The 26,333-nt window shown below is 37.9% G+C and overlaps 1 protein-coding gene across 6 annotated transcripts in view; it reads left to right on the top strand.

Annotated features, from left to right (window-relative positions):
- The window catches only part of dock9b (dedicator of cytokinesis 9b), a 94,944-nt gene that overhangs the window by 39,808 nt on the left and 28,803 nt on the right, over positions 1-26,333 (top strand). For all 6 annotated transcript variants that reach the window (XM_065240176.2, XM_065240174.2, XM_065240173.2 and 3 more), the window contains exons 3-20: positions 1,354-1,443; positions 6,569-6,651; positions 9,858-9,927; positions 11,853-11,948; positions 12,896-13,030; positions 16,170-16,344; positions 17,727-17,782; positions 18,414-18,488; positions 20,194-20,334; positions 20,445-20,651; positions 22,943-23,065; positions 23,345-23,427; positions 23,519-23,641; positions 24,855-24,934; positions 25,079-25,269; positions 25,427-25,492; positions 25,615-25,707; positions 25,821-25,932. In XM_065240176.2, the coding sequence (XP_065096248.1) occupies positions 1,354-1,443; positions 6,569-6,651; positions 9,858-9,927; positions 11,853-11,948; positions 12,896-13,030; positions 16,170-16,344; positions 17,727-17,782; positions 18,414-18,488; positions 20,194-20,334; positions 20,445-20,651; positions 22,943-23,065; positions 23,345-23,427; positions 23,519-23,641; positions 24,855-24,934; positions 25,079-25,269; positions 25,427-25,492; positions 25,615-25,707; positions 25,821-25,932 (1,999 nt within the window). The remainder of the gene's footprint in view (positions 1-1,353; positions 1,444-6,568; positions 6,652-9,857; positions 9,928-11,852; positions 11,949-12,895; positions 13,031-16,169; positions 16,345-17,726; positions 17,783-18,413; positions 18,489-20,193; positions 20,335-20,444; positions 20,652-22,942; positions 23,066-23,344; positions 23,428-23,518; positions 23,642-24,854; positions 24,935-25,078; positions 25,270-25,426; positions 25,493-25,614; positions 25,708-25,820; positions 25,933-26,333) is intronic.

Genomic DNA, 26,333 nt, shown 5'->3' with positions numbered 1-26,333 from the left:
CACAACCCTTCCATAACATTACATAAACGTTCTCTTTGGGGAGCTCCCCAAATCTCTTTTTCTGAAGCCATCCACTTGTACTGGAGAGATCATTTGTTCTGGGACTTAACATGTACACTGCTGCAATTTATGGACAGCAAACTAGTTTATAAAGCGTGCAACATCTCTAAAATGACAGTTGAATTTTAGTTAAATGAGACATTTTTTGACATTCACCTCAAAGTGTCCCAATTTACCTAAATTTACTCTATATGGTCACAATCTAGCTCATATATCCGCAGGGTGCTGTCCACATGAACTGAACTAGTTTCTCTGAAACATACACATTTCACTTAGGTGTTTATACAGAGGATGTATAAACTTACTGTTAGCTAACTTAAATCGTACCCCCCATTTCACATTTTATAAACTAAAAAACTTGATTTATGATTTATTTATGAATTATTTTAAGGTTTTGTCCAATTCAGATAACTTCTCTGGCCATTTGTGTCCCTTGGTAATAAATCCTCACCCACAAAAACCACACTGAGCTTTAGCTTCTTCTCCATTGCCAGGAGCAACAGTGCTTAACACGCGCTCTCATACAGCGCTAGAGTTGTGTGTGAAGTCATGCCCAGTCTTCAGATTGACTTAAGAATGCAACTTCCTGGTTGGGGATGAGTTCCTAGAGATTGTTATTTTAAAAGCATAGTTTGCTTATTTAAATGATTGCAGTTTCATGTTTTATGTCTCAGGTTCAGCCTCAGGCCCTGTAACCATCACGCAGACTTTCATGCAGACATGCACTTAATTTACTATGACAATGTGACCTACAAAGGTACATCAAAGCCCCTGTAATGACAAATACATGACATGAACATTAAAATCATTCCAAGGCCACATCACCAAAATGCTTGGTTTATTACAATTTTGATATGAAAAAATGTGAAAACCTCTCTTAGTTTGTACGTAAGCATGATTTTTTCGCTACACAAAATAAAAAGATTTAAACTGATAGTTTTGTCCTATTATCATGCACAAGCTTTTATTGCCTTTCATTATGCATTTGTGACCCTGTTTGTGAACACCCAGCTTAAGTCTTTTTTTGTGATTAACTTTTATGTTTTCTTCCAAAATAATGTAAGAACATTCTGTGAAAATATAACCTTGATATCTTTAATACTGACTGAGTAAGGAAATTAAAAGATTAAAATTATAGTGATATCAATTATAGAAATTGAACTTTGATGCTCCTAATCTCAAAATTAGATTGAGACTTTAGCCTGGATTTTACAGAAAAAGTTAAATTTGTGTATGTGTAACATATGTTTGTGTATGTCTGATGTCTCAAACACTTCCACATCATCTGTGTAGATATCCACTTTGAAGCGCCAGGGCAGAACTCTGTATTCGTCTGTACCAGATGGGGCAGAAAAGAGAGCCAGCAGCCTGCTCGTCCAGGAGGTAAGACTATTTAAACTGTAAAATCAAACCACCTGAAATCATCTCAGCCATCTAACCCTTACCATTTGCTGAAATACTCACCATTAGTAAACTTAACAAGCTGAAACTACTGTATCTTACCCAATCCATTTGAACCATCTAAGACTCACCATTACTACACTCAAACACCTGAAAGCATCTAACCATCTTAATAATCTAAGTCTCACCATTACTAAACTCAACCAGCCAAAACCATTTAACCGTAACCATCTTACTATCTTAACGACTTAAGACTTACAATTACTAAACTCAACCAGCTAAAACTAATTAACCCCAACCATTTAACCATTTGAACCACCTAAGACTCACCATTACTAAACTCAACCAGCTGAAAGCATCTAACCATAAACATCTAACTATGTTAATCACCTAAGACTAAAAATTACTCAACTCAACCAGCTGAAACAATCTAACTTTTTCCATTTGAACCACCCAAGACTCACCATTCCTAAACTCAACCAACTGAAAGCATCTAACCATCTTAACTATCTAAGACTCACCATTACTAAACTCAACCAGCTGAAAGCATCTTACCATCTTAACCATCTAAGTCTCACCATTACTAAACTCAACCAACTGAAACCATTTTACCATAAACACCTTACTATCTTAATCCCCTAGGACTAACAATTATTAAACTCAACCAGCTGAAACTATCTTACCTTTACCATTTGAACCACCTACGACTCACCATTACTATACTCAACCAGCTGAAACCATTTAACCGTAACCATCTATCTTAACCACCCAGCTAACAGAAAGGCCCTGTCCCAAATGGCACACTCCATACTTGTGGTCCTCCTCAGAGTCCACACTTTGATGACATCACATAGTCCAGACTTTAGGAACCCTTGATGCGAGTCCACGTGGGAGCACCGGAGTCGTATTTTGGGACAGACTCGTGCATCACACCGGAAATAGGAAGAGAAGTTGCCTGTCAGTGTGAACTCCTCCCTTCCGTCGTCTGATTGGTCTGATTGCCCTTTCGCAAGGACTTCTGGGTTGGTAAAGTGCGCGAAGCCTGCTGCAGTGCGGGCTTTGCTGAAGACCGCATCAAGGGGACAAAGGAGGCGCTGATGAGCACACTTCAAAGCGTAAAAATGACAGATGGGACACCCTACGGCCTCGTAGACTAAGCAAGAATGCGCAATTTAAGGCCACGAGACCAAAAGTCCACATGAAGTGCGCCATTTGGGACAAGGCCAAAAAAGTTCTAAGAACGTTCCATGAAAGTTCTCAACGTTCCCAAAAACATTCTGCCAACGTAAAAAGTGTCCAGTTTTCTTAACGTTCTAAGAACGTTTTTGTGTTGTCTGAACGTTAGAGGAATGTTACATTTTACCACTTTTACACGTTATGAACTGGACACTTTTTACATCGGCAAAATGTTTTTGGGAACATTGGGAACTTTCAGGAAACGCTTTAGAACTTTTTTCTGTTAGCTGGGTAAGACTCACCATTACTAAACTCAACCAGCTGAAAGCATCTTACCACCTAAGACTCACCGTTACTTAAATCAACCATATGAAAATCTAGCAATAAATGCTGTTTGCACAGCTTCATTTCTTGTATGTCGAATCAGAGTGCCAATTGATATGTATACCGTAGAATACAGAAGAGGATCCGTTTAATAACCTCATTTATAGCTTGCTTTTTATGGGCGGTAATTCCATGAGCAAATTAAGTTTCATGAATAAAGGTCAGAAGACTTTTATGAGACCACAGTTATATACCTAGAAATAAGTTCTATTTCAGTTTATTCAACCTTAGATTGGGATTGGTTAGTAATTATGAGGCAGGTTTTGTGCTGAAGTATTGAGTGCAGTGATACTGTACGCGCGCACGCACGCACGCACGCACGCACGCACGCACGCACGCACGCACGCACGCACGCACGCACGCACGCACGCACGCACACACACACACACACACACACACACACACACACACACACACACACACACACACACACACACACGTGTGCAAGGATAAGGTCCGGGTCAGAAAAGGGTTGCGTAGCTATATATCACAGGCATTGAGCATCATCAGCGGAGAGTGTAAAATGATACTTCCTCCCACTAAATAGCTCGATGACATCATCAAGGGCAGCTGGGCCAGATCCAGGCAGTTTTCCAGCATTTAAAAAAAAACATCTGCTTGGACCATAAGTCAAGTGCACATCAGAGCACTCCACAGCAACATGTAATGATTGTTCTGTAACTTTGCAAACAAGCTCTGGCAAATATCTCCGTCCCCTACATTGCGGCCATAAAGTATGTTTCATTGAAATGTCAAGAAAACATTTGTCACGGTCTGACCAGAGCTAATGTCATTGTGGTTCTGAGAGTTTTAATTACATGTAATCCAGACTGAAATGCAAACAAGATGAGCTCAAGATGAGCCGGCCAAAAACTTTACAGATTGTTTTAATGAATTTCTTTTCTCATAAGTCATCGGTTGCCGGTGGTTTTGTTGGTTTTTTTTTAATACTTTTTGTTTTGTTACCCAATAGGAACTGTAGTATGATAAATGTTTATTTAATTATCGTTGTTGCGGTGCTTCTGTAGGCAAATATTTAGATTAAAAAATGTATAATTTATTAGTTACACACCCATTTTTATAAATTGCCATTTTCCATGGATCACAAAAAGGATGAAGGATGTTTATGAATATACAAACTAGATGTTCATTGTAAGTGCATTGAAAAGAATAAGGATGTGTCTCCTGTTGTGGTCTACAAAATAAAGTTTTACAGGTTAAAGTGAGGAAATTGACATAGTATTATTTATGCACCGTATAAAACGAAAACCCTCTCTCTGCCTCTTTCTTTCTCTCTCACACTTTCTCTCCATCAATTAGATTTGAAATAAGAGCAAGCTGTTTATGTTTTGGTGGCTTTTAGTTTCATCTTATCCCTTTAACAACTGCTGAGGACTGAATGCTTGTCTTGCCAACAAAGCAAATAGGATTAAATCTTCTTTACTGTAATGCCCAGAGGATATGTTAGTGTCGGTTTGGTGGTGTAATGTGGTGACAGCTTTAACAGCGATTAGCACAGTGACACAATACCGCCTAAAGGGGGTTTTGCTTACAAAAAATAAGTTGCCACGGAGGGCTATGAAAAGTATATTACTTGCATATATTTGCATTATGTGTGTGTAAAGGGGATGTATGTCTATAGGGTGGTTTTCCAGACAGGGTTTATCCTAGTCCCATCCTGGCCTTCTGGGGGCCCTAAGCAACTTTGTGAGGGGCTCTGTCATCGTGTCCATAAAAAAACATTCACTGCTTAAATGTATAAACAAAATGTTAACTAAAACACGTTTATCTTATAGCTGTACATTTTTGCCACATGTACATTACTGTGACACTCATCATAATACTTCCTAACATGTTTTCTGAAAACCCCTAATCTGTTACATTAGTACTTAGAAAACAAGGTCTACTGCCAAATATATAATTTTTAAGAGATGTAGGACATCAGGGAAACAAATGTAAAATTATGAATAAAATAAAACCAAAATAGCTGTCGGATAAACTATAACAAACAATTCAAAAGATTTTCCAATTTGCTTTAAAACTAATGCTGAGTATCGCGTCTACCGCGCCTAGTTTGCCGCTTGAACACTTTGAATGCATTCGCGCGTGTAGAGCGGAGTAGACGCGCGGAAAAAGCAAGCATTTGACGCGCGTCTGAAGCAAAATCCGCTTCTTGTGGGAGGGGCAACTGCTGTGCGAGTGTCTGTTTGCAAGATGACTGATGTTACTTGTGCATTTATCAAGAGAGTTACCAGTTTGTATTGGGTAACCTTACTTTAGGGGGAAAATAAACGGCGCAGATCGATAAACGTCACATGACTCAAAAGTGAAGTGTGTATTACAACTTACCAGGTTGCCCAAAGTCCTTACTGACACTCTTCCAAGCGAGGTCCTTTTTATTCCTGTCTCCTCTATAGAAATAACAACTTGTGTCATATAGCTTCGAGTGACTGCTTGAGTGAGTGACTCCGGGCGGGGCTGCCACCACAGCAGCAAGCAGGCTCCTGATTGGTTAACGCGGCGCGAAATTCCACCAAAGTTCAAATGTTTCAACTCAGGCGTCAGCCGCAAATTCGTGTGAACCGCAAAATGCACAAAAGCACCATTCGCGCGTACCGCGCACAACGCTCAATTCGCGCCATTGAGGCGGAAACGCGTCTTCCGCTCCGCGCCGAACGCCTCTTCCGCGCCGCGGGACCTCCTGACGCGCGTCAACGCGTCTGCACATTGACTTAACATTGAAATCACTCGCACTTCAGGCCTCTACCGCGGTTGGTGTTAACGCACCATAAGGCATGATCAGACTCCGCGGGATCAATAATTCTCTAAATATGCAGACATTAGACCTAATGTGAATTGTTTTATTTTATTTTTTTAACATGTAAAAAACATTTTGATTATTAATGTGTACAAGCATTTCTAACCAAAACACACTGGACTAACACTGAATTTAGGGATTTTTGTTATAAATCCATTGCATGGTTAGTCAAGACTAAACAGGAAATTAAAACATTAATGTGTTATAAATATTTTTACTTCACCTTCAAGGCACTTGCCTTTCCTGCACCGGGTGGATATCTTTAAACCAAATCCGAATGAAGACGTATGTCGATAAGGCGCATCAACCGCATGCGGAGCTGAATAAATGGACTGACAACTGGAATTTGAGAATTATAGTGAGATCAGACTGCTTGTTATAATTTCAAATGGCTCTTGTGGCACAATGATGTCACTCGCCAGCTGGTCTGTGCAGTGCTGCATGAAGTTAGGAACAAGGGGGGGCCCTAGTGGTGCGGGGCCCTACGCAGCTCGCGTAGCCTGCGTATAGGGCGGATCGGCTCTTGCTGTTGTTTTGTCTCAAGATGAACACCTGTAATGTTTTTTTTTTTTGTACGTTTTGCTCGTAAAAAACTACTTAAATGTCCTAATATATCTTATTAAGACTAGTGCTGGATTAATCTAAACCCGGTCCAGGAAAAACCCCTATGTGTTTTCCATCTTACCGAATAGAAGAGGCAGAGATGTTTGACTTTTTTATCTTCCACAGAGCATCAAGACCTACAACTCTGACTGGCATGTGGTGACCTACAAATATGAGGATTATTCTGGAGACTTTCGCCAACTTCCAAAGTAAGAAAGGGATGTATGCCAAGACATCTAAACCTTTATAAGCATCAATGACCGTTTTAGGTATATGTATGCATGATTGTGATGCAAAGTCCTGGAAGGTTTCAGAAGGTTATGCTGCCATCCCATGTTGCAATATGTTCAGGCATTTAGCGGAAGCTTATATCCAAAGCGAACATGTGATATAAGGACAGTTGCACATAATGCAATGTGATGAACTCGGTTCAAATTTAGCGTTCATTTTGGCACTCTGCATAGACAAACAAATGACTTGTTGCTAAAATTGTCATGTGTCGTCCCTGTTTGGGACAGGGTGTTAGAAATTACAATATATGCTGTACAATATATTGTACAGGTAATAGACAAAGGTAGGTCACAAGATTTTGAAACAAAGTCCATGTATGTATGAGAGAGATGCAACACACTAATTTTATCAGTGTCCCCATGCTGCCCTGCCTCAGTGTTGACAATGAGCTCTCATCTGGAGCCAAACCAGGAAATGCGTCTTCCTTCACACAACAACAATCCATTAGCAGCTCTTTTCCCACTTCCTTTCCGAATGTAACTCTCACTTCCTGTCTGCGCTGTCAATCAACACACAAATACTCCACCTGTTTCAAAACCAGACAGCAACCACCCTTCTCAGACAAGTGTCTGTTAGATGTTTTCCACTAGACTTGCTTCCTGTCTCCGGCTCCGCTAACTGATTAAAAGGAATTATGCCTTAGCGGTCGATATCTGGAAAATCACATTGTGGATATCAGCAGACAGGCAGGTATTTCATAAAGGTCACAGAGGAGGTATGATGATGGTGGAGGAGATGCAGATATTGCGTGCTGTAGTTTCATCATCATTATCAGTGCAACACAGTGTCTCAGTGGGTAGTGCTGTTGCCTCACAGCAAGAAGGTCCCCGGTTTGTGCCTCGGCTGGGTCGGGAGTTCTTTCTGTGTGGAGTTTGCATTTTCCCCACCTTAACTTTGGATAGTCCGGTTTCCTCCCACAATCCAAGCAGGTTAGGTAATCTGGAGATGACAAATTATCATTTCCTTAATTGTGTGTGCACGTTGTGTGTAGATTAACCAGTTCCTGCTATGAATATAGCCATAGATGCTGAAATAAACAAACATCATCATCATCATCCAGTATAATGACCTGCCACTACTCTTTCATCATACCTCTGCTAATGCACTTTCTGTAAACACACATGGTCGTGCGCTCACATTTACAAGCTATTTGCATTAGGTCATTAGTGCATTAGGCCAACTTTAACCACCGGTCAGGCTGTTTATGATGTTATGAGCAATGAAATAAATGAAAATGGAATGATTAGTAATGTTTGGAGGGGCATACTGCTTGCAACATCAAGGTGATAGGTTCAACTTCTCCAAAACACATAATTTGATAAAATCTATACATGGAATGCAAGTTGCTTTGGTGAAAGCATCTGTCAAATGCATAATGTACATAATTAGAGTTAAAAGTGCAAGCAATTTTTCGGTGGGTGCGTTCAGACCAGTAAGTAACTGGCAAGCAAGCGCTACTAAAAGATGCAATGTGAGACTTTTAGAAAGATCTCTTGACACAAAGGCAATATAATATACGGAACTAAATTATCAATGATGTATAAAAACCCTACAAAATGAATTGTACTGTTTTTATTACCTTAGAATGAGCCGTTTTTATACATATAGATTACTTATGAATTGTAATCTGTTACTGATTACGAATTACATGACAAAATTTGTAGTCAGTAATATAATTTCTTAGATTATACATCGTTGGTAACTTAATCTGACTACTTTTGGATTACATTTAGATTACTTTTGACAAATCTTATTTGATTTCAAATATATAAAGAGGGAAAAAATATATTAAATTTTATTTCACCAACAAGAGCCTTAAAAACTAATTTTTGAAGTGCAATGCACACCCCCCTCCCCCGGAAAAACTTGAATAATCACGAATGTATATAAGCGCTAAGTGGTAGGTACATTTATTATGAAAAATGTAAAAAAATATGAGATTTACAAAATTGTGAACATCATACTGCCATAGTAGTCTGATTATGAGTATTTTAAAATGTAGTTTATCTACTGTAATTACAAGTACTTGATTTTTGGAATCTGATTACGTAATCCAGATTACATGTAATTCGTTACTACCAGCTCTGTATATAGCACATGGTCCCCTACATGGAAGTCGCCATTTTGCGCCATCACGTTTCTACAGTAGCCTTAAACGGACAAACTGTTCTATAGAGCACGTTTTGTCACTACGTTGTCTCAGACCAGTGTTTCCCAATCCTGATCCTCGACTACCCCCTTCCAGAAAGTTTTAGATGTCTCCTTATCTAACACACCTTATTTTACTCAACAGCTTGTTAGGGAGACATGTTATTCATTCTGGAAGGAGACTGATTAGTTGAATCAGTTGTTTTAAATGAGGAGACATCTAAAACATTCTGGAAGGGGGTACTCGACGACCAGGATTAGGAAACACTGTCTCAGACAATGACATGTTTGTCCTGTGGCGTCTACTGTAGCTTCACTATGAGTTTCGAAAGGGAGGGGTGAGCTGTAGACTAAGCCTAAGCCGTCTCACTGCTAGATGCCTCTAAGAGTCACACATCACAACTTTAAATTTCCTTTTAAAGGGACACTACACTTTTTTGAAAATAAGCTCATTTTCCAGCTCCCCTAGAGTTAAACATTAGATTTTTACTGTTTGGGAATCCATTCAGCTGATCTCCGGGACTGGCGGTATCACTTTCAGCATAGCTTAGCATAATCCATTGAACCTGATTAGACCATTAGCATCGCATTCAAAAATAACCAAAAAGTTTCGATAATTTTCCTATTTAAAACTGGACTCTTCTGTAGTTACATCGTGTTTTAAGACCGACTGAAAATTAAAAGTTGCGATTTTCTAGACCAATATGGCTAGGAACTATACTCTCATTCCGGCATAAGCAGGCGCAATGATATTACACAGTGCCTGAAAATAGTCCCCTGCTATTGAAATTAACCAAGGGAACTATTTTTGGGTGTGGCGTAATATCAAAATTCCAAAACTGGATTCCAAAATCAATTGTTTAACTCTAGGGGAGCTGGAAATGAGCCTGTTTTTTTTTTAAAGTGGAGCGTTCCTTTTAAAAATTTGAAAGTCTATTTGTCTTGTTTATATATCATGTTTTGGGTTCTTTTACAGTAAAGTTCCTCGGCCAGACAAGCTAGCCAATCACGTGTTTGAGGTCGATGAGGATGCAGATAAAGAGGAGGTGAGACACAATTACCCATATTCCTTTATTGTGTGTTTGTGCATGTGGCATTGTCATTAATGTGGTAATATTTGAATCTTAATGTTTTTATTAAGAAATGGTAGTATGATATATATATATATAAGTATGTATTATTCTAACAAAATTGAAAATATTACAAGATAAAACAATATACAGAGTGATTAAAAAAATTATGAATAATAGAAAATGTGTCAGTCTGTGAAAACCCTTATTAGTCATTAATTTTCTACATAAATCATCCTACATAATGTAAAGAGTCAAATGTGAAAATATAATCTTGATATCTTTAATATTTATAGTAAGGTCATGTCAAAGATTGAAATCATTGTGAAATCAGTGACTGAAATCAAATGTTGATGCTCCTGTAGCTAGCTAAGACTTAAAGTACAGTATGACCAACTAGCAACTATTAATAGCCATCAGTCTATCAATTATGAATTCAAATTACGCCAATCTATCTTTTCATGTAACTGGTTTAAAAAAATTATGAAAAAAATTTGATGATTGACTTGTAAGACTTTCGGCCACTCATCTTATAATTCGATAATGAGACTTTAACAGTCTGAATTTTACAAACAGGCTCACATATGACCTGTTGCATGTATAAATACATACAAAACAGCAGTGGCAGCTGGTGACTTCTTTTTTCGAGAGTGCATGATGCGAAGTTCGTCACAACATGTATGTAGCCCGTCATGTGTGTGGTTTGTAATTTCAAAATATGTGTTCTGCATGTCGAGTGAACATATATGTGCATCAAATGTCTTGTCAAAATAAGTGCCTGCTGCAGATGCGTCTAAAGGGTTTATTATAAAAGAGACGCTCGCGTTTGCCAGATACTCGCATAATCTCATGCGTAATCAGAGTTTACTGTTAAGGGAGTGTCTTGCGTGTATTTTGTGAACGTGAGCGTCTCTTTTATCATGAACGTTTTTTTTACCCGTGTGCAAAAAGCACTTGTTTTGACAAAACACGTGATGCACATGGTTCACATGACGCAACAAACATATATTTTGAAAACACGAGCAACACACGTGACACTAATTTTGAATTTGCGCCCCTCGGAAGAACAGTGCTTTCAAACACATTATGCAGGATCACAGTACATATCCTAACATTCACAAGAAGGAGGTTCATCTGTCACATAGTTATGTGGTGATATTTCACATTGTGTAGAATGTAGTGCACTTTAATTAATGCCTAATGTAATTAGTGTGCACCTCAGGAATTTGGTGATTTAATATTCAGCTGCTCAAACTGTGTTTGTCAAGAGGTTTGTTTGAAGAAGCTACAGTATGTAATAGAAAGAGAGAGACACTCATGGGGTATTGCTTATGAACTTATTAGCTTATTAAAATGCTATTCACCATAATTCAACAGCCTAGTGCAACGTATGTGATTTCTCTCTCGCTTTTCCTTTATGTTCACGCTGAGGAGAATAAATAAATGATAAGGAACTTACAGCTCATTAGTAATGCGTTTGTGCCTCTGGGACTACATTAGGCTTAGAGAAAGAGCAGACACAGGACTCCACTGCCTCTAGGCTATCTGATCCCCTGATTGGGTTTCACCTACATTTCCCAGAATTCCATCCGCGCGTCTGCCACATTGTCTGAGCGCTCTGTCAGGAACGGAGTTTGTTTGTTCAGTTTTAAGTCTGCTCCCTGTTGGGACAAGGGAAAACATGAATAATTGAAAGGGGTCAGGTGGAAATGGACGTCATGTTGAAACACGGAGGAGGACGTGTAGGGGCTTTAATGTGGGAAATGATGCTGGAAATCGACTCGTATTTGTTCAGGCCTAAAGATGACAGATGACGTAATAGTGTTTTGTGTGTTAATATGAATATTGTGTTTTTACTCGGTGTGTGACTGGCATGTTATACGTCTCTCCTGTTTGTTTAGGATACTGCCTCATTGGGCTCTCAAAAAGGGGGCGTGTCTAAGCACGGCTGGCTACATAAGGCAAACATGAACAGTGCCATCAGTGTTACAATGAGGGTGAGTAAACATGTAAACATCCCATTGGCCATTTTCAAGATTATACTGTCATTTAACTTTAGAGGATTACTGAATGAAGTAGTGCATACTCGCATATTATGCAAAATACACTTTTACAATGGGTTTGCACATAAATGAGTATTGGCTGTGTGTGACCACAACAGCTCTACAATGTAAAAAAATCCATCCTCTCGTTCTTTTTTAATCCCCATTAAACCAAAGCAGTCTAATTAGGCATGCTGTTTTGATTCTCTTGTTAATGTGACATCACACAAACGAAGCCCCGCCCACATCCACTGGCTTAATGGTTAATTTTACCCAAAAGCTTTTCTAAATCAGTTTGTTAGCACATTGTATCGATAATGCGGTTGAAAATACAATTGTCTCAGACTGTATATATAAGAATCACATCTTGAAAAATGGGCACAATAGGTGCCCTTTAAATTTGTGCTGTGCCATCAGCATTGGTGTAATATTGTTTAATGTAGTTATTGTTTAATGTAGTAAGATATTTTTGTATAAAGCGGTTGTAAATACTACACTTTTTTGTTTTTATTGCTTTTACATCATAAAAAAACAATACAGATAAGAACAATAGAAATTAACCAATTTGCATACTGTGCAAGTATAAAAGCTGCATCCTGCAGAAGTAGTGTAAGTAGATTTGTACACTAATACATAAAGTAGCGAATAAAACAAGTGCTGATATCATTACAATGTTGCAAATTCTGCATACAGTAGTTTGTGTACTTCTGGTGGGTTGCAGAACAAACTTTGACCTTTGGCTCAGCTCTTAGAGTCGGGCAGGAAGTGGGACCTTACCAGTACAGTCTATTTTCCCATGGTCCCCTTCCTACAAGTGTTATTTTTAGAACAGTCCCTGGACATCTAAACATTGGATGTGTAAGTGCAATGCGTATTGTCTGCTAATTTTTCTTTCTCTTTAGTCTTTTAAGAGAAGGTATTTTCACCTGACCCAGCTGGGAGATGGATCGTACAACTTAAACTTCTACAAAGATGAGAAAATATCTAAAGAACCCAAAGGAACCATTTTTCTGGACTCCTGCATGGGTGTCATCCAGGTGACTATCAATGCACTGTAAGCTACATTAGCTCTGAGAGTAGAATCAACATCTGTGCTTTAAGTAAACATAACCAGTAAAGATTAATATTATGAGTGCTGAAAGGTCCATGACCCATTGCAAATTGACCTTTTTAATGGGCTAAAATTCTTATAATGTTCTCCCTGCTTATGAAATGTTCCCGCTTTATGCTCTGTTGAGAGCATTTATGTTGTAATGTTGATTACCACAGAAAATAATAATGTGGGCTTGTCACTCACTTTTTTGCACTTCTCTATTGCGCATAATAGAACACTTACTGTAAGTAGGGAAAACAAGGTCAAGCACATAAAGTTTTATTTCTTTTTTTCTAAGTAAAGCTTGAATACTTGTTTGTGTGTTTTCTGCTCAAGCCATGAGTAATATTGAAGTTTTAAATTATAAATCTTCATTATTTGTGGTAGGGCTACAGTTCTAGGCCAATTAAATTCTAGTTGTTATAGTCAATGACATAATTCCTGTGCTTTTCTTGTGGATATATTGAGTAATTTACAGCATTTACAGTACTGGCAAACTGTACACTCTTAAAACTAGACGTGCTACAAAAGGTTTTTGGTTTAGTAAAGTTCTTTAAAAGGTTTGCAAAAGAGCCATTATCTAGTTTAAAGAACATAATTCCACTATACAAGAAATGTTTTGTAAAACAAAAAGGCTCCTTGGATGTTAAAGGTTCTTTTAAGAACCATACAGACAAAACAGTAGTACCTTTATTTTTAAAAAAGCATGGTCATGACATGAGTAGATATTCAATTATGACATATACTGTTTCAAATGAAATGTATATACACTGTAAAAAAAGATTTGTTGGGTTAACTTTAAAAAAGTAATTTAAAATGTATAAAAAATTTAACCTAAAAATATAGGTTAAACCAAAAAAAGTTGTGTAAAAAGTTGTTGTGTCAACTAATATTTATAAGTTTAATTAATTTAAGACATATTTAAGACAACCAGGTTACTTACTTTTTTAAGAAATTGCTTAACTTAAAGGATCAGTCCACTTTCTTAAAAAACATCCAGTTAATTTACTCACCCCCATGTCATCAAAAATGTCTTTTTTGAGAAAAATGTTCCAGGATTTTTCTCAATTTAATAGACTTTGGACTTTATTGGACCCCAACAGTTTACAGTGTCAATGCAAATAAAAATTGCAACAACGCAGCTTCAAAGGGCTCTAAATGATCCCAACCGACGCATAAGGGTGTTATCTAGTAAAATGATTGTCATTTTTGGCAAGAAAATAAAAAATATATACTTTTAAACCACAACTTCTCGTCTCGCACTAGCCGTGTGACGCACCAGCGCGACCTCACGTAATTGCGTAAGCACGTCGAAAGGTCACGCGTTACATATGTGAAACTCACATTTGCGGACCATTTTAAACAATAAACTGACACAAATTCATTAATTAGTATCATTCCACATACAACAACGTCGGGGCGGTCATCTTTCTCCACACTTGTAAACATTGGAGCGGTAGTTTCGCATACGTCATGCGTGACCTTTCGACGTGATGATGCATTACGTGAGGTCGAGCTGGCGCGGCTGGAGCAAAACGAGAAGTTGTGGTTTAAAAGCACATATTTTTTATTTCTTGCCGAAAATGTAAATTGTTTTGCTAGATAAGACCCTTATTCTTTGTTTAGGATTGTTTAGAGCCCTTTGAATCTGTGTTGAAATGGCAATTTTAAAATGCATTGAAACTGTAAACTGTTGGGCTCCAATAAAGTCTATTAAAATTAGAAAAAATCCTGGAATGTTTTTCTTAAAAAAAAATCTTTTCTTCTCGACTGAACAAAGACATTAACATTTTGGATGACATGGGGGTGAGTAAATTAACTTAGGAAATATAACTTAACAAACATGCCTTACAAAAAACATTTCTTGTGTGCATTTTGAGGCAAAACAAAAGGCACTGATGTATTTTAAGATATGTCAGTCTAAGTTGTATTCAGTTTGGACAGCTCTCACATTTATTTTACTCTAGGACTAGTCTAATCTCTGTCCGGAAAACTGCCCCATAATGTTTACATTTAATGGCTATGCATTCTATACAGTGTATTTTAATAGTTCCTACCTACCTATTTCTATTTTAATTTCTTCACAAATTATTTCAGTATATTTTTGAATTCCTGTTGTAATAAATAAAACACATAATAACATATACAGAGGCCAGTTATGTAGAATTATGTGTAAGGGTCAGAGGTCATCACCCATAAGGAATTGGATTTAACATGGATGGTATAAATGGATGTCAAAGATCTAACCACCAAAAAATGTGTTTACATTATTTTCTTTGGCAATGAACAAAATGCCAATGACAGAGCTTAATTTGTATTGAACCTGGAACATTCCTTTGAGAATTTGAAGAATAGATGCTTTGTTTTGCGTATTTACTTCAGCACAAAGCAGTTTATAGAAGAAGACCACATCTCTAATAACATCCTCATGAGGTTCTTCCTTTGTCAGGTCTAGAGGGGATATCAGATCAGTGGTTGGACCGTCAGTTCCTCAGATGGAGCTGCTCGGGTTTGCAAAGAAAGATAAAAAGAAAGAGATGAGAAGTCCAGCATAATTGACGCATGGTTTCTTCAAAGTTCAAATATTTCCACTCTCCTGTGGTGCATTCGGTTTATCTTCCCTCTTGAAAGAATAAAGTATTCCTTTGCCTTCCACACCCTTCTTTGTCTTTTCAACATCTGTTTTTGTACGTCTGTTTTCCACATTTCAGACAGAGTAAAAGTTAAAAAAGAGAAACAGTAAAGTTATTTCTAGGTCGGAAGCATAAACATTTTAACAGGTGCACAGGCACTGCTGCTGGTTATTCCTCGACAGTCGTCTGGGAATAAATAGCTTTTAGCTACAGTAGGACAGATTCAGTATTTTCCAGAGTAGTTTCATGTTAAAATAGTCATAAATGCACACATAAATGTGTTAAATCTAGCTCCATGCATATATACCAACAATTAGACTGTTAGTTTTTATACCACAGAAATGAATTTTAATAGAAACATTTCAGCCCCAAAGCAATAAAACGTTCCTTTGGGTTATCATTTGCATTTTTTGATACAATCTCTCTCTCTTTCACTGTGTGTGTATGCAGAACAGTAAGGTGCGACGTTTCGCATTCGAGCTGAAGATGCAGGATAAAAGCACTTATCTTCTGGCTGCAGACAGCGAGGGAGAGATGGATGATTGGATCAGCATCCTCAACAAGATCCTCCACAGCAGCTTTGAGATCGCCATGCAGGAGAGGAGGAACGGCGAGCTACATGAAGGTGTGTGTATGATTTAACAGATGTGACAGTTGTGTGTTATGCCACATATGTTAACGTGTATGAAGTGTGTTGATACATTACTGTATGACAATACAAGGTTATTAACACGGTTAAAGGGGGACAGATGTTTATTTACATCACAAAGACCACCCACTTTCTAATAGATCTATCCCTACACCCAACACATGCACTGACGTACAAGCAGCCCTACATAAACACACGCTTAGTAGTTACACTTAACACCTCCTGAATCTTTTGGATTTCACATGGGAGAGAAGGTTGGGAGTCTTTATTTGTGTTTGATAAGTTTCGAGGGAGCCAGCACATTCCTTAGTTCCCCCGTGTATGAACAACAAACACCTGCCAGCCAATCAGAGCGCAGAACAATGTGCGACTTATTGTTTGTGGTGCTTGCTAAGGGGCGAATCACTAGTACTGTTTATATTTATGCATTGTGGCACATTTTGTACACTAAAGCAATGAAAATTCCTATCATTCACTTACCCTCAAGTTGTTCCAAACCGGAAGAATTTTTGTACCCAAACATATCTGGGTCCCCATTCCCTTCAATAGTATTATTTTTGCTACTGTGGAAGTCAGTGGTGTCCCAGATCTGTTGATTACAAACATTCTTAAAAATTTCTTCATTTGTATTCAGCAGAATAAAGAAATGTATACAGCTTTTAAAACAATTTGAGGGTATTTAAATATTTTTCGGTGAACTAACCCTTTAAAGTATCAATTTTAATCAGTATGTGAAACTTACTGCTATCCAGTGGCGGCCAGTGACTTCTTTTTCAAAGGTGTACGAAGCAAAGCTCTTCACAACATGTATGCAGACGCTGCAAAGCGGTTTATGATAAAAGAGACGCTCACATTTGCCAAATACTTGCTTCAGATCTCAGATTTTAGTGTTAAGTGAGTGTCTTGCAAGTATTTTGTGAACGTGAGCGTCTCTTTTATCATAAACCCTTTTGACGCGTATGCAGCAAGCACATATTTTGACAAGACGCACGATGCGCATAGGTTCACATGACGCACCGAACACATATTTTGACATGACGGTCAACACCCATGACACCCCGAACACATATTTTGAATTCTCACCCATCGAGATATGTTTTTACTTTTCAAAATTATTTTTCGCAAGATATTTACAGCCAAGTGAAATAATGAGGCTACAAATTTGAAAGAATTACATAATCTAAATTGATGGGCCATCATTGTAGAGGCTTGTTTTTTTTTTGCTACCTAAAATTCACCTTCATAGCAACTGCATACCACCAACATCAAAGCATCATGTCAGCAGGTTTTCATACCATAAGATTCAATTGGCTGGATTTTAGAGTTTCAAAACAACATATGTGTTTTCTCTCGCACAGAAGATGAGATGGGAAAGACAGACCACGCGCCGGGGAATTTTCAGGACAGTTTCCAGGTAAACAAGACAGACGTACGTAATCTCACAATTAGCTGATTGTCCAATCAATCATCTGCAGTTTCACAGATGAAAACAGTTTGTGTGCTGGATGAATGATAAGGACTTGTCCTCAGGTCTTATGTCTTGATTGTTGTATGATCTCAGCGCTGGCGTCCTTACTGTCTGCCCTCTCTTAACACATCTACAGATTTTCCACACAGAGATTTAGTCGTCACAGTTTTTCCACAGTTAGACACACACACTTTTCTCCTGTCCTCCACATTTCCTCGTCTAGACGTCTCTTTCCTCTAAAATCTAAATATTGTCTCATGCATCACCATTGTTATTTTCAAACAGTAATATGCAATCACTGCATTCATATGTTACACATGCTGTATATGACCCTGCCTATGAAAACCCAGCAAGAGGTAATTTTGTTGTGATTTATTGTTTTATACACAAAATCATCCTACATAATATATAGAACATTGTTGTAAGAATATAATATCTTAAGATTGAAATTAATGATTGAAATTAAACTTTAATGCAAACGTAGTGACTTTAGCCTAGATTTTACAGACAGGGTCACATGTACTCAAGTGGTATTGGTAAACACTATTTTGCACCCTGTTTTGTATTTTTTGTTCAGAGTGCGAGAGACATCGAGACTAAGATGAGAAGTGAGACTCGTCTTAAGCTATTTACTCTGGACCCTGACACACAGGTAAGACAATCGCAACTTGCCTAATAGACACAATTCCATGATTAAAGGTGGGGTGCATGATTTTTGAAAAACACTTTGGCTGTTTCTCAATATGCGTTCTTCAGCGATCTTGCGTCCTTGTGTCCTCACTCTACGTCATCATTAACAGTCGAAGTTCAATTCCAATTCTCAAGAACGCAAGTACAGTGATTCGTGAAAATACCCGGATGAGTTATTGATATCGAGGATGCATCGAGTGCAGACTTGCGCGCTGAAATCTGGGGAGGTCACGTGACCAGCAGGAAGATCGCACACAACTCAATTCTCACAAGTGCGTTCTGTGTTCTCGCGACCTTCTGAGTTTGTTCTTCCAAGGTCGCCTGGCAAGACCAGTCTCCACGAGAAACAGCCTTTGGGAGTACCGAGTACCAGTGTTGATCCTGGGTCAACGTTTTAATCAAAGATACCCCAACCTACCCTTAACTCAAACCCTAACCATTTTTAAACCCTCAAATTAGTGTAAAATAATAGTTTGAGGAGTATTTCTTAAAAGCCCCTAACCCAATCCTAAACCTAAATCTAACATACACACTAATCCTAATCCTGCAATCTGATTGGTTAATGAAAATGTTTATCCAGGACCAACAATGGAGTTGATCCAGGATCACATCTTACTTGGTGAAATCACGTTAACCCACTTACAGAATAAGAGTTATATTAAATAATATCCAGACCCTTTCTGGATTTTTTGCATACTGAAATGTGTCCAGTTTTCTGAGGAATTGTGGGTTGATATGACTCCAGTGGGTTAATGCATGCATTCTGGAGAGACAACATTTCGTATATTGAGCTTATTTAACAATCGCTATGTCGTTTTTAAATGAAAACACGTGTAGAGGATTGAATGCACTTAATAATGGTGGCACGCCGGCTCCATGTTGGTAAATCGATCATTAAGTCTCGTGATTATATCGTTGTTGCAAAGCCAGGATTTTTTTTAAAGAGCACCTATTTCATTGCTAAAAACAACGTTATTTTGTGTATTTGGTTTAATACAATATGTTTGTGTGGCTTATGGTTAAAAACATTATTTTCCATAAATCGTACATTTTTGTAGCTCCAGATTTCACTCTCTTCCTGAAACACACAGATTTGAAAAGCTCTGTGTCCCTGATTGGCCAGCTAATCTGTACATTGTGATTGGCCTGAATACATCTGACATCAGCCGGAAATGTGACGCTCCTTACCATGTTTGAAAGATTCGGTCACAATGCAATGCTAATAGGAGTTAACTTACCGGCTGTCCAAGCGGGAGGAATTGTGATAATGTCGCTCTTGTCTACATCATCAATCCCAGGAAGTAAACTGTTGCCTTCAATCTGTGTATTTGTTGTAGTAAAAGAAAAGAGATTTACGTTGGAGACGATAACTCGCGTCATCGTTTACTTTGGGGTACCTTTTGCATATCGTTAATATGTCCTAATACACGCTTACACACCAAAGGAAATGTAAAATCTCGAATCGGACCATAGGTGCTCTTTAATATAAGTCTGATAGTGATTATCTAAAGAAAGGAAATCTAGGATGATGGCTTTAAGGTGAGCAAATTATGGGGTAATTTTCACTTTAGTATACCATTCCTTTAATGTCACAGGATGAGCTGCTGGTTTTGAGCTCTTTGTGTAGTGTATTAATATGCAGTGAGTTTGTGTGTGTTGAAACGCAGAGACTAGATTTGTCTGGCATCGAGCCTGACGTGAAACAGTTCGAGGAGAAGTTTGGAAAGAGAGTTCTGGTCCACTGCAATGACCTGTCCTTCAACCTTCAGAGCTGCGTAGCAGACAATGAGGAGGGACCTACTACCAATGTAAGATGCATTCAAACATTAGTTTGTGTGTTAAGTTCTTGTTGAGCACCATACCAGTTCAACGCACACTTCTAGTAAAGATTAGATGCAGCTTTCAATGTTTTCTGCAGGTGGAGCCCTTCTTCGTGGTCCTTTCACTGTTTGATGTCCAAAACAGCCGAAAAATATCTGCAGATTTTCATGTGGATCTTAACCATCCGCTGGTCCGATCCATGATCCCTCCACCGAGTATGCAGATTAACGGAGGGGTGGACTCACCTCATGTGGAAACACCCCTAAGTGAACTGCCAGAGAGGGCACTACAGTACCCAAGAAAAGTAAGACTGAGAAATAAGAAAAGAAACAAAAAAAAGAAAACATCAGATGTGGACAGTAGTGATGTATTTTTAAAGGCACAAAAGAGGATGTTTTTCGCCGACTGAGAATCCAAAAACGGTTACTGAGTTTTTTAAATGAGCGCATGCGTAAGAACAGCCTCCCTCCTTCACAGCTCATTTCTAGGGAACGACTTCCAAAACTTGTGCACGAATATTTGAACACGAGTGTTTGTTTAACACCGGCATATGCTGTGTCGCGTGACTCGCGTCAGTGGATTCATTATGTGAAATGATGATAATAAACAAATAAGACGTTAAAACGGTAGAACAGTCTACGCTACTCCCATTTCAACTAGCATGTAGCAGACTGGTCACTGCCTTACAACTACAGTACAAGAACAACGTCAATATACTTGAATAACAGTACAACAATAATTATTCCCCAAAGAAAGAATAATCACTGTTACCTGTCGGGAAGAATTTTGCGAACTGCGCGTCTGTCTTGACACCTCTCTGTTCCTTCATTGCTCTCCAGCGTTGAAATGTTTCTCCAATAACGACTCTGTTTACATTACATTCTTCTGACAATTTTCTCCTATTCCCAGCGGCTTAAAAAAGTATTTCTTTTGCGTCCTCCTTCGAGTTTCTTCTCTACCGTGGTGCAAATTCGAGTTCGACAATGAAAAGCAGGATCGACAATGAAAACAAAACGAAACTTAAGACGGAGTTTCATGCGCTATGCGCATGTGTCGCCTGTGTTTAGTTATTGGAGCGCGCACGTCTCTCACAAGGATCGTAATGGCAGTGATTGACAAGCCAGAGGGCCAATCGCTTATGCGATGACCGCATGAGCAATTGGATGATGTTTTTAAGGCCCTATCTTGTGCACAGATGACGTATATTAATATTATTACTTTCAGTGCAGCTAATAAATAGTCTTTTATCATTTAGTAAAGACTGTTTCAAGTAATATTGCAAAAATGTACCTTGCACCTTTAAGTATCTGTACTTTTTTGGAAAACTTTATCTTCACTACATTCTAAAGCTTTTTACTCCACTACATTTTATTTTAAAATTCATTTAATACTTAAGTATATAAAAAATCTAGTGCTTGATTACTTATTACTTAAATAAAAATAAGAAAGTACAAAATTTAATATAAAATAAAAAAGCTTTCCATGTATTTATGGTTTGTTACCATAGGACAATATTTGGGGAAGAATATTTGAATATCTGGAAAGCTTATATTTAAAAGAACACTCCACTTTTTTTAACATTTTGGAATCCATTCAGTCGTTCTTCGGGTCTGGCGGTACCACTTTTAGCATAGCTTAGCATAATCCATTGAATCTGATTAGACCATTAGCATCGCGCTCAAAAATGACCAAAGAGTTTTGAAATTTTCCCTATTTAAAACCTGACTCTTTTGTAGTTACATTGTGTACTAAAAAATGTAAAGTTGCGATTTTCTAGGCCGATATGGCTAGGAACTATACTCTCATTCCGGCATAATAATCAAGGACTTTGCAGTGCAGTGCCCTTTGTTCATTTTTGGCATAATGCTAATGGTCTAATCAGATACTATGGATTATGCTAAGCTATGCTTAAAGTGCTAGCACCAGACCCAAATATCAGCTGAAAGGATTCCAAAACCGTAAAAGTCAAATGTTAAACTCTAGAGGTGCTGAACATTTTTTTTAAAAAGTGTTGTGTCCCTTTAAAAATATATTTAAAAATGTGAAAATTATATTTGAAATTCTGGAATCTAAGGGTGGAATTTTTTTTTAAAAAATACTGAGAAAATAGCCTTTAAAGTGTCCCAAATTAAGTCATTAGCAACACATATTACTAATATTAAATACATATTTTATAAATCTACAATAGGAAATTAGCAAACTATCTTCATGGAACATGATCTTACTTAATATCCTAATGATTTTTGGCATAAAACAATCAATAATTTTAAACCATACAATGTATTGTTGGCTATTGCTACAAATATACCCCTTCGACTTATGACTGGTTTTGTGGTCCAGGGTCAAAAATTTTTAATTTATGAAACATATTGAGTAAAAAGTAAAATATTATGCTTTGGAATGTAGTAAAGTAAAAGTCTTCCAAAGAAAAACGCTTTAATAATGCACAGATGCCCGAAAAATGTACTTAAGTAGAGTAAAAATCCTCTGGAATACACAGCCAGACAGATAGATGGATAGATAAAGTGAAAACAGAATCAAATTGAAGTTTGCTTGAAAAAGATAATACAAGAAAGTGACATTTGCATATTTCAGGGTGTCTTCTCTGTAACCTGTCCTCACCCCGACATCTTCCTGGTTGCACGGATCGAGAAAGTCCTGCAGGGAGGCATCACCCACTCTGCTGAGCCCTACATGAAGAACTCCGACTCCAGCAAGGCAATGTGCCCATACACAACACAAACTTCTATTATATACCCCAAACACACTCAGTCAATACAATAACTGGTTATTTCAAGGATAAGGAAAGAGATTATCAGAGATTTGAATATGTAAACTTAAAACAAATCTCTGCGACATCCTGCCAAAATCCCTACGATACCAACCCAAACCTACGCAAAGCAGCCAGGAACATACCGTCTGCCCAGTTCACTTTAAATACAAAGGGTCTCTTGAGGGCTTCTGGAAAACATTGTGTATATGTTTTTTTCTTCACAGGTTGCTCAGAAGGTTCTGAAGAATGCCAAACTGGCCTGCAGCAGACTGGGCCAGTACAGGATGCCTTTCGCATGGGCGGCCCGGTGAGCCAGAACCGTCTGGAAAGTTCTGTTCTTGTCTGCGTGTGTGTTTACTGTCAATATCAATATTTAATCTTTCTGTTCTTTTCCACAGGTCCGTGTTTAAAGACGCTTCAGGAACTCTGGATAAAAGCGCTCGCTTCTCCGCGCTGTACCGGCAGGACGGTAATAAACTCTCCGAGGAGGATCTCTTCAAACTTCTGGCGGATTTCAGGAAGTTAGTATTCAGCTCATATCAACAGATGTTCGGTCCTCTTAAAAGTCAGTCTCAGTAAAAGAGGATATCTGTTGGATTTTAAATGTGATTATTTTTCGATCGTGATGTGTTTTTGCAGGTGTTAATGGTCCCACTAGGAATAGGAATGTGTTTTGTAAAACCTCCTGCTGTGCTGCATGCCTAAAACTTTATAATATATAAGGGTCAATGTCTTAATGTAATTATTTTGTGTCAGTATGGTTCAATTAAATGTAAAAGGGTTAAAAGTTCAAAATAAATTTGCAGTTTACTTGCATACATTCTCTGTATGCAATACAATTTCTGGTTGTATTTAATTTTTAAAGAATATTTGGGGGGATAGTTGCAAAAATGTCAATTGGTGTAACCCGCCTACGTCAATTGGTGTAACTAGTATTTTTTTAAATAAAAATATAAATATATTCATAAAAAATGTGGAATAAAATATAATCATCTAGATCAGTGGTTCTCACATTATTTTATAAAATGTCATAAAACTGGGGCCCCCTTGGCACCATGATGCGGCCCCCAGTTTTATGACATTTTATAAAATAATGTAATTAAACCAAAAAAAATTCGGCTACTGACCAACAGCACTACTTTGTATAACTTAATATGTTTTGTTTAATTAAAATGTTACATTTTAGAACAGTTTTTTGTCATAAACTTTCTTTAGGGGGCCGCAAAAGAATGCACCGTACACAAGGGGGGGCCGCACGCGAAAAAAGTTTGAGAACCACTGATCTAGATTAGTGTAATGAGTTTTTACATACATTTTTACATCATTTGTCAAAGATTATTTAAAAAACAGAGCTGTTTTTAGCATATGTCATGACAAATATTACAAAACGCATAAAAATTTACATTTAGAAATAACAAAAAAATCATTTAAAAATATTTTTATTTTTATTTTTGATGATTATGCTTACATGCCATCAAGGTGCATAAAATATTTAATATTTCTCATTCTTTGGTGCAATTGGCGGTTACACTATTTGACATTTTTAGGTCCATTCAGTCTTAACTTTCTTAAAAATTATGCAAATTTATTTTTATTGCATAAAATTAACATAAATACACTATATGCATTGAAATAAACGTGATACATGCTTTTAAAACAAGTTTTTTAAAAAGATTTTCTCATCTTGATAAACTTGTCTTGTCACTGACCCATAAATCAAAAATATATCCACAGACCTGAAAAGATGGCCAAACTACCTGTCATCCTGGGCAACCTAGATGTGACCCTTGATAATGTTCCCCCTGATATGGCTAGTAAGTACTGAAATATTTGGTAAAATCGTAATCCATAACCTCAAATCTTCATTTGATGCCATTTGTGTACCATCATTAGCCGAATTTGCATCGTGTGCTATGAATACTTTGCTGTGATACTCAAATCCCTTTGTCATTGGCTAGATTGTGTGACTCCATCCTACATCCCGGTGAGGCCGTTTGAGAACGACGGACAGAGCGACGGTGTCGTGACGGAGGTGGAGGAGTTTGTTCCTTGTATTGCCAAGTGCTCTCAACCCTTTACCACCTACAACAATCATCTCTACGTTTATCCCAAGCACCTCAAATATGACAACCAGAAGTCTTTCGCCAAGGTACCCTAGCATTGTAAGCTAAAACCGAAATGCCACAAATGCTTCTCTTGGCCAAAGGTGTTGACATACCATCCAGATGGCCAATGTAATGTGAGCTCAGTTTCCACCAGCTGCTCATGAAATTATGTTATGTCTGTGTCCATCTTACGTGACTCAGGCGAGGAACATTGCGGTGTGTGTGGAATTCAGAGAGTCGGATGAAGAGAACGCACAACCTCTGAAGGTATAATATCTATATTATATATATTCTACTTGATTAGCCCTATAATGGATCCCAAAAAGGGGCATAGAGAATGTGATTTCTTTATTTCTCTCCATGCTTATGTATCTTACTGTTATCTGTAGTGTATCTATGGTCATCCAGGAGGTCCCCTCTTTACCAAACATGCCTACGCTGCTGTTCTGCACCACCAGCACAACCCAGAATTTTATGATGAGGTGATGAATGATACCTTGTCCAAAAGTATAATTCAAGGGCAAATTGGAAAACATACACTCTTAAAATGCTGGGTTATTTTTACGGAAATGTGTCATATGTGTGTGTACTACAGATTAAAATCGAGTTGCCCACACAGCTCCACGAGAAGCATCACCTGCTCTTCACGTTTTACCACATCAGTTGTGACAGCAGCACCAAGAAACGGGATGTAGTGGAGACCCCAGGTACCGTACTGTCCCTCCACAAGGCATTTATTTGTTTATTTGTTACAGGTTTTAAAGGACAGTTGTCATTCAAAGTCTTTTGGAGGGTGCACGATAAAGGAGGTGTCCATATCTGGGATAAAGTCATAGATTGGTCTCAATGATCCAAATTTGGAGAGGATGTTTTTCGCATAGTAACAACAATAGCCTCTTTTCATTGCCACCTTCCTCAAATAAACTATTAATGATGTCACAAATAGGAATACTAATCTCAAATGCAGACTCCCTCAATATTTTGGAGGGAATCATGTCAGGGGATTTATTAAAATTAATGGTAAACAATCTGCTAAACATCTCCCACACTGGTAAAGTAGGAATGGGAATGATGGTAGGCAAGAAGGTAAAGCTGAATGATGCTGGGA

This window comes from Paramisgurnus dabryanus, chromosome 7 (assembly GCF_030506205.2).
Source record: "Paramisgurnus dabryanus chromosome 7, PD_genome_1.1, whole genome shotgun sequence".
Lineage (NCBI taxonomy): Eukaryota > Metazoa > Chordata > Actinopteri > Cypriniformes > Cobitidae > Paramisgurnus > Paramisgurnus dabryanus.
Note: the sequence above shows the minus strand (reverse complement) of the source record. Positions and strands in the feature narration are given on the sequence as shown.